Below are 14,235 nucleotides of genomic sequence, written 5' to 3' on the forward strand. Positions count from 1 at the left end.
CTAGTATATTAGGCAGTTCATCTTTTGTGTCATTCTTATTTGCATCTTAATATACTTAAACTTCTAGAAGTCACTTGGCTTAGTATCTCATGAGACCAATTAAAATGATCGGTGATCACAACCCATGTAGTACATGTTAAGTAGATTACTACTTGGCTATCTTATCAAAGTGGATTTCAAATGGACGATCATCCAGAATATTTTTTTAATTCTTGTAGAGTCAAAGCAATATACAATAATTTAGAGTGGAAGGGACCACTGTAGATCATCTAATCCAACCCCCTGCTCGAAGCTAGGTCTAATTAGATCAGGTTGCTCAGGGACTTGTCCCGTCAAATCCCACAGGGATCTGATTTTTATCTGTAAATATTGCTTAGCTATTTAGGAAAAAGAAAATGTGGAATCATTTCTGGTAGTAAGATGAGCTGCAGAATAGAAAATGATGCGGACACAATATGTGCACGCAGTAATCTGAAATACTGGGTAAACTGGTGTAATACAGACAATGTAATTTATTCTTAAATATAAGACCATGCATCTTGAAAAAAAGATGTGCTTTTAACTATTTCAGTAACTCTCCCTCATGGAAGAGGGAAGAGCTATGGAAGAGCTTAGAAGAGAGCTACAGAAAGTACTTAAACCCTGTTAAACAGGAAAAAGACCAATGGAAAAAAAAGGTTGTTTTTTTTTAAAGAAAGGAAATTACTTGAACTGGATGTGCAATTATCTATTTTCCAAAATAATGATAGTGAATCAAGCTCCAGAAATGAAAGTTGAAGCTAAATAAACATGGTATAGAAGTAAGGGTTTCATTGCCCTTTTTTAAACACTTTACATAATTACTTACCACGGTATGGTTCTAAATTATTTATCATTAAATCTTGATGTTAAGCTCAGAGTTAAATTTTAAAGAATCGCTGGGTTTAGTTCTCATGAAAATAATATTTAGACCTTGAAACTGAGAAGTATATAAAGGGCTCTTCTTTTTCATGTTGATTTCCATAACTCTAGAAAATTCTAAGTCTTTTCTTTGGGAAAACATATTTTTCTTTCAGTTCTTGCATCTGATTTTCTCCTCTTTCTGTGCCAATAATTATTGAAAAAACCATAAACAATGACTATTGAAGTAAGCTTTATAAAATCTAATGTATAAGCTAAAACCCAACTACCTTGTAATGAAAAAAGACATACTTTAGAAGCAGTAAATTAAAATCACTTCCTGAACTGAAAAAAGCTCTGTCATGCTTCAAAGAGAAACTCGTGTCAGAATGCTTTTTTATTCTGCCAGTTCTGTAAAAGCTGAAGTTTGAACAACAGTATTCTTAAATTAAGAAATCAAAGAGTAACTTAATATTCTTTCATTTAACTTTTAAATTCTTTCCTTTCTTTGTTTTCCTTTCAGTCTTCCTTTCTCATTGGCGTATGTCAAACTGTACCATAATTTCTCTTTGCAAATGAACTAAAATGAAGATACATTTAATGATTACAAAAAAGGGAGAAATATGCCAGTGCTGTTGTGAACTAACTGTAGGAACAGATTTTCGTTTGCTTAGCAATATTTTCTACTACTTCACTTAAACAGGACAATAGAAACTGTGGAATGGGAAAAAGCTTTTAGTTGTCTTGGTCCTTATTGGAATTCTGTCACTCTCTAAGCACATTTAACTTCTATGTTTAATTGTTTTGTTAAAATCTAGATGCTGACGCTTTACAAATAATGGGTTCTCGCTTTTCTGTAGCTGTGGTACGCTGTCGAGCCAGGCAGAGAATAGAAAGAAGAGTAGAAGTGCTGCTGACTGGTGTAGTTCCTGGTGCAAATGCTATGCCTGCCGCAAGAAATTCTGCCATCATCAATACAAATAAGCCAGCCAACATCCAAGAAGAAGTTCAAGTCACTGATGGTAAGAATAAATAGCTTGGATATCATGCTATTTTAGGAACATTGCAAATAAGGTAAGTGCTTCGCCAAATGTAGCCCTGGTGTGACAACAGATGAGGTTTAGACAAATCCTTCTCTCAGTCTGTATTTCTACCCTGTTGCAAATATGGAACATTCGTATAGCAGTATGTCTGTCGTTATAGGCACCTTTGAACCTGAACCTTTCTTTTTGTATCTGTCTTGAATGTGAGGCTAGCACACATATCACCTCTCCTTTAAAAGAGAATAGCCTCTGCAAAGTCTAAAGTTAGCAAAAATATGTCTGCGTAAGCATTGCAGGGAAATATTTATCTGCAGGTTGTTCCTATTTGTAAGATGCATTCCCACCCAGCAGGCCAATATCTGCAGCAAAATGGATTAAAGAAGGAGGCCTTGTTTGAAAAAAGCAATAAAGCTTTGTAAAAGGATAGCTTCCACTTACCGTTAATCAGCAAAGGACACAGTGAAAATCAATTTCTTCAGAAATACACCAGCTTTTCATATTATACCTCTCTTTGAAACAGAATCTTACAACGTATAAGTAGTAAGAAAAGAATGCTTGTTACTGCTGTATGCTCGATATTTCTGTTAATAGGAACATAACAGTCATACTCACTACAACAAATTATGCATTGTTACATTTTACCTTCATCAATTACTGCACCTTTACTGCACCATCAATTACTTAACCTACATTTCTTTTTGGGTTCAAAGTCCTCCTACTTCTTAAGAAAAATGTTATTTAAAAATTATGACACATGACATGAGACATCCTAATGTGTGTTTAACGTAGCTGTAAATGAGGGGAAGGGATTTCACGCATGCTTCAGCTTTGTCAAGAGCGTAATGCATTGTATGGTGGTAAAAGATGAGTCTACAGAAGTTGCTATGATTGCAATCTATTAGGCATCAGTTTGAGAGGCAGGCAAACTTGGCTTTTGTGTCTCATTTATGCCATTTAGAATCTGGCCCAATAGAGGCTTTGCAGGAATACCGTGTTAAAGAAACTCTCCTGCCAAAGAACTGTGAAAAACTGAAAAGCTGTAAAATGTAAATCAAGATGGATTACATCCTTCCTATAAGGATGATTTTCATGCAAACATGCCCCCACCCTGCACACTGACCAATGTAGTCTCATATTGGCAATCACCATCCAGATCTTTAAACAGATTTTGGTTTTGAATGCTTTTAAAACAGGAGAGGATCTGAAGTTGAACTGTTAACAAGAGCTTGCACAGCATATACTTATTGATTAGTTAATATTTGTAATTACTTAGTTAAACTTTATATTTGCTCATATTGCGCTGACAAAGGTAACTTATTGTCTGGGCATATTATTATCTTATATTCCCATATTACGAAGTGATAGCGATCAGTTTAGTAAAATAAAAAGATGTGAAGTTCTCAGTGTACATTCCTGCCTTTTTGGAGAACTGTAAATACTATTATATAGCTTTATTCAGCCTTGTGAGAACAGCTGTGTAACAAAATACATGTTACCTTTTTTTTTTTACTATAGAGTAGCAGGCTTAGCTCTTTACTGAGCTAAATCACATAGGTAGGCTACCTTAAACATACCTGGGCTATTTCCCTCCAACATGGTGGCATCTGAATTGACAAGAAGAACATGCATGGAGCAAGTTGAGGTAGCATTTTGAAAGACTTGCAGATTCATGATGTGCAGTGCTTGTTTTATTCATAGGAATAATCTTTCATATTTATTAACACTGGCTTCCTCACATACTGCAAGACATTGATTTGGGACATTGCATCTTTTCAAGCAAGAAGTCTGGTAATGAAATGCTTTACACCATGGGTAGTAAGATGATTTATAACTCTGGTGCTTTTCATGGTTTTCAATGACATTATAATGTCATTATTGCTAGATGAATTTGATGCCTGTTAGGAATCAAATTTAATGGTACTATCTCAGCTTTCTGCAGTCTACCAGTAAAAACGTAAATAAAAGCGTAAACCTCTAAGAAAACAGCCTGGCAAGCTGTTTTTCATTTTTTCTCTTCTGAAAGAGTGATTCATCAGAGTGTATGTGTGATGTGTAGTAAGCAGTTTTTATATCCAAAGATAAATGATGATAATTACTGGCAGATCAGATTTAAACAGCTACCACTGTGCTTCAGTATTTAAATTATTTGGACAAGTATAAATTCTTAAGAAGTGAAAAACCTTCAAGCTTGTCTTTACGTTAAAAGAATTCAATTTCATCCAATCCAGAAGGTATCATTTGAAACAGAAAATTATTATAATCTCTTAAGAAAGAGGGGACAATCTAAATACTGTCTATCTAAAATGACATAGATTGTTATTCAGGAGTCAGCAAAGTTCCAGAGATCAAATAATTAAAGCTTAATGTTATAGACATACCAATTATGATATGGCCCTTTTAAAAAATAGTTTTCATTGTATTAATGTGTATTTTTACCCTATATGTATTTTTCATCTGTTTTCTTACATACAGTTCTAAAGACATTTTTTTCAGTAAGTGAAATTTAAGACCCAAGATTCATCCAAACAAGTGTGAAGGTTGTTATTTTTTATTCTAATAAAACAGCTTTTTTAGTTTACTTTAAATATTCAATGGGAAATACAAACATGTTTAATTTTCCATGATCTTCTAAGAAAATCATCATTCACAAATGATCAGTTATCGATATTTGACTGGAATTCACAAATTTCTAAGCAACCAAACTTGGTTGGGAGCACATGGAGTTCACAGCCAGAGTATCTTCTGGTTGAGGAAATACACTAATCAGTCCTGTTCTGTCTCTGTGTTTGTAATGGTCCTTTGTAACCTATCCTTTTCAATTGCTTCAGTTTATCACATAAACCAACCACAAGGGCTGAGTGTTCATAATTAGCTTCCCTAATCTTTATTAATTCATAGCTCTTCTCACAGCCCAAAGGCTGGTCTGAGTTCCTTGCTCCTGGGTTCTTATTTCTGGGAAGGTTTCATGACAGTTAATTTTGGGGGAAAATACTGCTGTCCAGGTTCTGTAGGATAGCACAGGTATGAGGTTTTTTTATGTTATATGCAAGTTTCACAGCTATGCTGACTTCTGACTGAACAGATGGACAGTTCAGTTGCAACTAGTGGTTAAATAACATTTTCCAGATATGCTAATCCACAATGTACATTGGCATACATTATGCACATGGGCATACATTATGCAAAGTGTATCTGTACCCTTTGTTTCACCATTTACAGAACCAGCAAATATATATGTATATATTCTATACAATTTTATAGCAATTATCTAACATAATCTTTGATTTGATGATCACATATTACTTATTCATTGAAAATTAACGAAAATGTAAATTTATGCACGTGGAACTCTCTACTGATGCAGATAATTTGTTTCTGGTACTGTCACTAACATCTGTAAGCATGTCTTAGATAGTTTTACACTATAATATGGTCTATTCCAAAAGGACGCATTTTTTATCTTTTGACTTTTTTAATATACAAAACAGACTTAGCCACAGGACTTAATCCCTAGGGTCCCATTCATTTGCTTCCTTTTTCTTATGCAATGAATTGCATTCAGTTATACATAAGTGGAACATCTATACATAGGGGAGTGTAAATTCCTCTACTGTAAAACAGCTGTAATCTCATAGGAGGTATCCACCTGTGTTATTTTTTGGATCCAAATCAAGTTTCAAACTTGATTGTGTAGTTTGTGTAGTAACTAACAAAAGTTTGTGTAGTTACTAACAAAAGTTTGTCTAGTAAATTTCTGAGGTTTCACTCTGTCTTCCTCAGCTGGCTTGAAGAAAGAGTAATGGTTCAACGTTACCATTTCATTAAATGTTCTGCAGTGATTCTATGTAAATTCTAGTTATTTGTCTTATAATTTTAATTTCTAGCTATATCCTCAAAACTTCAGATCAACTTATTCTTAAACTGTCAAAACTACAGGCCCGATGTACTTATTTACAAAAACATAAAGCTGTATACATTCTACATAACAATGTGCAATGTGGGAGAGAAGAAGGAGATCTAGAGTGGATAACTTCATTTTCTCTAACAACAACAATACTTGAACAGTGCAGCTTCAAAGACAGAAGAAAACAAGGACAAATAATTTTAGCACAAAAATGACAATAGGATGTAATAACCTGGAAATAGAAAAGCATTTGGGATAGGCTTGTTGTATGTGTGCATGTGTTTGTTACAACAGTGACTGTCAGGTACATTATCTGAGGCAAATTTAGGTGTATAAATGCTCTGCTTGCTTTTTTAAGATGAAAAGCATGCAAACACAGCTGAGAGACAGGGAGAGCTCTGGTCCACTGTTCTTCTGGAAAACCTACAAAGTTCGCATCTTAAGGGCTTTGATTAGCAGTGCTTTCTTGATGGCCCATAATTAATGAGAAAATAATGCAAAAAAACTAGTGCAAATTAATGCAGGTGGTTCATTGTGAGATGCTATGATGTTGCAGAAGCTCAGCTAAGATCCTGGAGAGCTGTGCTGAGTATGGTTTTGACTTATAGAAGCTTTCCCAAAATATCTTTACAAAACAAGGGTGTAGTGGTGCTGTTTCTATGGAAGTAATACTTCCTTATCACCCAACCAAAGAAATTACAGGAAATTCTGTGAACAAGAAATGGGAGAAATGGAACTCTGGCAATCACAATCATATAACAAAGTAATTCATTGTCATGGTTTAACCTGGCAGGCAGCCAAATACCACGCAGCCGCTCACTCACTCCCCCCGCACCCCCAGTGGGACGGGGAGAGAATCGGAAGGGTAGGAGTGAGAAAAACTCGTGGGTTGAGATAAAGACAGTTTAATAGAACAGAAAAAGGGAAAATAATAATGATAATGATAAAACATACAAAATGAGTGATGTACAATGCAATTGCTCACCACCCGCGCTGACCGATAACCAAGCAGCGATCGGTACTTCCTGGATCACGCCTACCCTTCATATACTGAGCATGACGTCACATGGTATGGAATACCCCATTGGCCAGCTGGGCTGGCTGTCCTGATTATGTTCCCTGCCATCTCGTGTACCTAGCTCAGTCAGTAGGCATGGGAGCTGTCCTTGGACTAGGAGGGCACTTAGCAACAACTGAAAACATCAGTGCGTTATCACCATTCTCCTCATACTAAATTCAAAACACAGTACTAGGAAGAAATTTAACCCTATCCCAGCCGAAACCAGGACATTCATAGACTCTTGCAGCAAATTATATTGCCTAGGTTTCTCTTAGCAGCTAACTCAAAACATATTTTTAAGAGATATCTATTTGTGTGTTCTTCTTTCAGAGATATGTATGTTGTTAATTTTCAATGAATAAGTAATACGTGATCATCAAATCAAAGATTATATCATAGTACAGATATTAGAATTGAAATTATATCAGGAACCTTATAAACAATTTAATTTATTTTGATGTGATATAAGACATAGATTCTTTCTATCTCGTTTATAAGAAGAATACTTTTTATATGAACAGGTGAGGAATACTTGGTAGGAAATTTTTCTTTTTTTCCATATCCCCTTAGAAGTTAGAAAGAAAAACAGAGAATCACTCCATCTGAGGTTGCAAGTTTATATTACCCCTTTTACCTGTGTTTATGTTTGTCGTGTAGCATACTTTTTTAATTTGCAGAGCTACTGAGTGGGAGCTTTGAGTATGTGGGGCCATGTTTTCAAAACACAAAATCTGGTTTTGTATGGGAAAATCTTCAGGTTGAAGTTCCTTAGTCTATAGTCACACATGCTTATTTACCTAGTGATTTAGATTAAGATACTGGAAAATAGCATAACCTAGGTTGACATCTTTGTCATCCAAGCTTCTAACAAACGGAGCTATTAAAAAAAAACAGAACAGAAACAATTCCTGGTCCCTAGGTCCCTGTTTCATATGACAACCATGAATCTATGGATATACTGCAAATCACAACAGCTAGCATATGTCCTTCTCACATGTCCTCAAAAAAGAACACCCAAAACCTTACAATACACACATTCCCATGCCACACCTTTCTTACTGGCATCCCACACAAAAAAGATGAAGTTTTCATTGTGTTCAACAGGCAACCAGATTCTGATCAGTCTGGACTGTTTATGTTAAGAGAAGATATTCCGTTGTTATTGAGTAAAGTAATGGGTCTGTCTGAAATAGCTGCTAATTAAGTTAAAACATTTTAAAACACGCTATTATTAATCTTCTAAAACAAATTTGCATTGTAAATACAAGCAAGGAGTAGCTCAACAGATCAGATTGTAAGGTCTTTTCAGCTTCTGGAAGTACTGCATTCTGTAGCTGGCAGACTCGGTAAATGTAAAAGTGCCTTTAAAATCAACAAGAAGCTCTTTGCTACATATGTGCTATGTTATTTCAAGCATTGTGAGTTTCAGAGTTTTCAGATTACGAAGTCTTGGATTGGTTTGTGTCAGCTCTACAGAATTTCAAAGGGCAAATAAATGGTACTGGATGTAGGAATATTTTAAACAGCAGAGTTTTATGATACATTGAAAAACTGAAACTGGCCTTGCTGAGTAAGAACTGCATCTCAGTGCAATTTAATACATTTGGATTTTTAGCAGCAATCAGCCAAGGTGCTCCTTCTCACTCAAAATTGTTTCAGACTGATCAAGGCTGATCAGAAAAATCTATTCTTATAAAAGCAAAATGGTTCTAATTTTACAGCCAAGTTACAAGACAGAAGTTAAAAGTAGTCAGAAAACACTTATTTTCGCTTGGAACAGGTATTTTAAACTTATTTATTTTATCACCGTTAGTTTAGGAAAACCACCATACATTGTACAGACACACAGCTGATTTACAAAGTGATGCTTAGATCCACAATATTTTAAGATTGTATTCCTATGAAGGAATATGTATGTAGGAATATGTATATGAAGGAATATGTATATAGGAATCCTATGTATTCCTATAACTATGAAGGAGCTTGGATTTCTAAATGCATAATTACTCTCATTCAGTAGGACAAATTATATTTGTATTTTGTATGTAACCCTAACATAAAACTGTGAAGGAACAGAAATAGCTAGTGATAGGCTAAATCTATTTGTTCTTCTCATTTGGAAGGTCACATTCATACAGCAGTAAAATGATATTTTAACTGGCAAGTGATAAAGTTCCATGAATGGAAATGTTAAGTTCCAAAATATGGAAAAGGGTGTTTTCTGTCTCAGAGAAGTATACTTGACACAGTACATATTGACAGTGTTGGAAGACAAGGAGTAGGAAAGATTTCTAAAGCAAGTGGTTTAAATGAATTTTGAAAAGAGAGAGGAAGTGACTAAGTGTATATACCATAACACAAAAAGCTAGAAAATTCCTTGAACACGAGAGTGTGATAAATGAATTATTAGAGCAAAGTCACCGGTATCCTTTTAACCACCTATTGGAAATCGGTAATTACCGAGTCATTGATGCATTGTCAAAAAAACAAAACAAAAAACATGCCCCCTGAGTTATGTATTTCCAGCAAACCACCAAACAATAAAAAAGAAAGCTAAAAACTAGGATACTTCTGAGGGTGAGAGGGCGGCTGGGAGGGAGGAAAGAATAGCTGTGCTGACATATAAAAAGACTGGAAACAACCACCTTGCTATTGCTTCATGATCTGCAGGTTATCTGGTGGCCTATCTGTAAACACATGCCCCTCCAAAGGAATCTGAAGAAATGTGCTTGCATTGGAAGCTGGTCTTCCAAATGACAAGCATAATTTCTTTTAGTCATTAATGTAACTGCTTTAGGCGTTGAAGTACATAGACATCATCATGGTGAGTGCAGTGGAAAAACCTGTGAAATGATAAATCATATTGTTTTCAATTTAACATTTGTGTGGACCAATACAAATTGAATGGTTAGGTTAAAAGACATCTTGAGTTGTTACAGATTTCAAGGGGCAACATTCAAAGTGAGGCAAATGAATCAGGATACCATGGGAAAAATATGTCTGTGTGAATTAAGACTACATCATAACATATGTTCATGAAGAAGCTGATTTGACATTGCCTGTGCCCAGGTACAGATGTGATCTTTATTTGCTAGAATTGCTAGATAAATGAAGACAATGCTAAATAAAAAAGGAGAATGTTGAAAAAGGAATACAATGTTTTTGAAAAAATAAATTTTAGTCAGTTCCTTTAAAGTTTTAATTTATAGATTAGTGTACAAATCTAAGTAGAATGCCAGATCAATGCAGGATAATGTGAGAGATCCTTTGGGCTGATGAGAATCCTTTTGCTTTTTCTGAGGTTTTTGTTTCTATTTACTATGGCAAGTAATATCAAAATAAAGAAAGAGTGTTAAGAGGGGGGTATGGATAGACATAACAAAGGGAATTAGTCCAAAAAGGATGCAGAGAGAGAGAGAATATATGGAAACTAGTTGCAAGGAAGAATGCAGAAATGTGTGCGGAACAGCAGATGCTAGATGCACACTGTGTATTTCATATACATGGATTCACAAACTTCCATTTTATTCACTAAATGATGGAGTGTTTTGAAGAAAGGCATTCTCCAAAAAAAAGGGGAGAAAGTGCTTTCTACTGCTTTCTTTACAGTATAAATTTGCTTTACAGTAGAAATCTTTTAAAGAAATGTTTTGAAAGAGGAAAAGAAATCAGCAAACAGAAAATTCAAATGTAAGACAAAATTTAGAAAAGAAATGTTGAAGTTGGTTGCTAGGGGAATAGGCAGTGCGATGCAGGGTAAAAAAAGATGAGGCTAAGAGTGGAATTTTGCAGAGCCTTGAAGATATGGATGAAAAGCTTTAGTTGGATATGGGAAGAGAAATAAATTTGCAGGGAAGAGATATAAAGATTTATACACAGAACTACACTGAGGATTTCCTTGAATTGCATTGAGGATCAATGAATATATTATCAACAGAAGGAGATCACTTCATTATCCATTTATTTCTTTGTATTTAAGGTAATTTGGTATCTGGCATTTAATGAATTATATGATGTTATCTTTGCTGATATTTATAATGCTCTACATACAGCCATTTGTACCTGTATGAAGAAATTTAGTGAAAGGCATATTCAACTACAACCAGATCTTTTCAGGTTCTTGTGCAATTTGTTTATTCTGCTGCTATTATCCTGGCGTTATGACATTTTACAGTGAGAAATAGATACTTACTTTTCAGATGAGATTAATTTCTTACTGCCCAGATGATACTGTCTACTTAAATGTTAGGATGTTCTTGACCGCCAGGCTTCCTTTTATTTTTTTTTCTTTATTACTCTTATAATTCACTTTTGCTATTCACTTGAATGTTTACTTGAAAACTGTATTACAACAATTTAATCTACTGTACAATAATGTATTCTGTCTGCTGCTGCTTTTGCTGGTAAGGCATGACTGCATACTTAATGTTCATTCCCCACTACCTACTGAGTTCCAGCAGTGTGTGGGAAGTCTCCTGGAAGACAGTGGAAAAGCAGGAAAAGGACAAGTATTAGATGAAAGCTGAATGGGGTTATGAAGAGAGATATTTCACAAGGTTTGGAAGGTCAACACTAGATGCCAGCTGTCTGGCAGAAGTGATTAGTTAAGGTCTGGTCCTGTAGTTTCTATTTTACCAGTTTGGAGACTATTAGATCAAGAGAGGAAGAAATCTTTGGTAGGGGTCAGGGCTATGACGGATACTTAGCCTTGAAGAATTAGCAGAACCAGAGGAAAAAAATCAATGAGAGAGTGCAATATATTTATATTGAGCACCAAATAACATAATTTATCTAGCTTTTGAAAAACATGAAGCTGCAAGTTTATGAATGGCTGGGCTTTCATTCTGTGTTTGTATTCTGTGATTGTGCTGACCTCCTTTAATAAATAGCTGCAAGTAAGATTGCAGCCTGCTGAATGGGAGGTGAGGAAGGCCAATTGAGCAAATTCACTTGTATCTCTGTATTATTGCATCTATCCAAGGAAAAGCCTCTGTAACGAGGATAAGCATTTTTGCAGTCTGAACATCTTTCCATCACAGCTTTGATTTCCACCTGTCTCATTGGAAGTAGGAGACAGTGTGAAAGTAAGGAGGGTCCCTTAGAAAGTTCCCCCGCCTTGCTGTTTTTATGTCACCAAGTCCACTGCAGATTAAGTACTGTCTGCAGAGAGCTCAGGTAGCTAGATCTCCTTTAGGTATCCACAAGGGACTGCAGCCTTGCAGGCCGGTGTCCATTAGATTTTTATCATCAGAAAACACATTGTGTAATGAGCTGGTCTTCAGTGAAGTCAAACACTTATTCACTTTTCAAAAATAGGAGGGAGGTACAAAGGCTTCTCTAATGACAGTGTGAAACTCTATTCCAGGTCAGATATATCCAGTGGGCCTTTCACAGTACCTTCTACAGATGTTAGGCCCATCAATGTCTTTGTAATTAACTCTTCTGAAGCTTGAATACAGGTTCTTTTCCACTAAAAAGTCATTTAAATTCCTGAGGTTCTTATTTTGCGAACTTGTTAGACTTGTCTTTTAATTTTTAAATGTATGACATATATTAATTAGTTTTACAGTAATCCTAACAGTCATAAAAATGCACATTTGCCCAATTTACATGCTCAGAGTGTAAAATCCTTGGAGTTTCCACACTATCATTCTTATGAGTCAGAAAATAAATTTTAAAAAAGTGATCTATTTCCTTTCATGTTCTTAGAGGCTATTTAAGAAAAAACAAACAAATCCTCAACACTTTAATTCTAGTGCTTTTTAAGAAATATCCTTACTAGCACTTGAAAATAAATGACAGCCAAGTCATAGAACTATATAGCTCAAAAACCTTATTGCTTTTTAAAAATAGCTGCTTCAGTAATTCTGCATACACAAATGTTGCCTAAATGCATACTACCTTTTGGAAGCCTTTATTTACACAAAGGAAAACACTTAAAGACTGAGATTAATTGCCTTTCAAAAAAAGAAATGTTTAATGCTTTAAAAAAAATGTCTTGGAATAATTACCTCAAAAACATATTCTTACTCCTTTTCTTACTTAAATAATGCATAATATTCTTCAGGAAATATGAGGAAGTAATATTTTTTATATTTGGAATTTCTATTCCCTAGATGTAATAAGCTGTATATAAATAGCACGCTTATATCTTCCCAGTGTTTGGATTGATAAATATCTCTATGTTGGGTCAGATGTGGTTAAAACTCTCCTTGCTGCTCTCTATTTACAGAACAGAGGTGGATTAATTGGGGTATGCTTTATATCTGCATGTGTATTTTACAATTTGCATTAGATAAAATAGGAATTTTACCTGTATTAAAATGGTGATTTTTAAAAAGAAAACTAGTGAATGAAAACATACAAAGAGCTGGGGTAAAGGGTCAAGGTATATTTGAATCGTATACTATATTGTATTTGGCATTACTTTAAAAAAAAATGTTAATTCTTTCTCCAATGTTTTATTTATTTCACCATTTTAATTGAAACTGGAGTTTCACAGAGTCAAAAGAACTCTGAACATTTGACAATTTTGACAAATTTCTAGTAATGATTCACAAATTTTTTTTTGCCTTTAGCTTCTGCCAGTTTGTTTAGGCAGCATGTGTATTATGCAATTGTCTAGAATTAAATATTAACATATTCACAGAGGTTTTCCATAGTGTGATAATAGAGTAGTCTTCAGGGCAGCTGTGATGAAAATCTAATTACATTTTTCTTTTTTGAACAGTCCGAAACTAGATCGTCAGTGTAGATGGAAACCAGCTAAGGGACCAGCATAACAAAGCTTTTAAATATTGGCACTTATGAATGCATCATTTTTCCTTAGATGTTGTAAATATTAAAATAGTTTAATTAAATACTTAGTATGGGCATAGAACAGGTTACAAAACAGCCTGGAGCCGAAAAAATATAAATATTTAATTGCTTCTGGCTAAAAGGTACTACATACATACGTCAAACCAAACCCAAATGTCTTTGGTTACTAAAAGCAGCATGCAATTCACAACATTTTCTTCCTAGCATCTGAACCATAAAATAAGCTTTTCCTGAGTAGCATTGTGTGATATAACTGCTGAAAGAAACATCTGCTCAACAGTTGCAATTTTCTCACTGTGAAGTGCTCCAAATGATGTCATCTCTTCTCTCCCATAATAAGTTAATTTTTATGTCTGAATCTTCATGTTTTGGCATTTGTCTAGGGTGACTACTACAAGCCTTGGGCTGTGTTGGAATCTGAATGCATGGCATAAACATTATATTTTTCAAATAGAGAAACAACAAAGCATGGAACAATGTAGGATGATCCCAGGAATTTTATAAACTGTAGGAAAAATGTTCATGTTTAA

General features: G+C 34.8%; 1 protein-coding gene across 1 annotated transcript in view; it reads left to right on the top strand.

Annotated features, from left to right (window-relative positions):
- The window catches only part of CFAP47 (cilia and flagella associated protein 47), a 363,705-nt gene that overhangs the window by 325,968 nt on the left and 23,502 nt on the right, over positions 1-14,235 (top strand). Inside the window, exon 60 of the mRNA XM_075174429.1 lies at positions 1,740-1,901. Within this exon, the coding sequence (XP_075030530.1) occupies positions 1,740-1,901 (162 nt within the window). The remainder of the gene's footprint in view (positions 1-1,739; positions 1,902-14,235) is intronic.

Source organism: Calonectris borealis, chromosome 1 (assembly GCF_964195595.1).
Source record: "Calonectris borealis chromosome 1, bCalBor7.hap1.2, whole genome shotgun sequence".
Classification (NCBI taxonomy): Eukaryota; Metazoa; Chordata; class Aves; order Procellariiformes; family Procellariidae; genus Calonectris; species Calonectris borealis.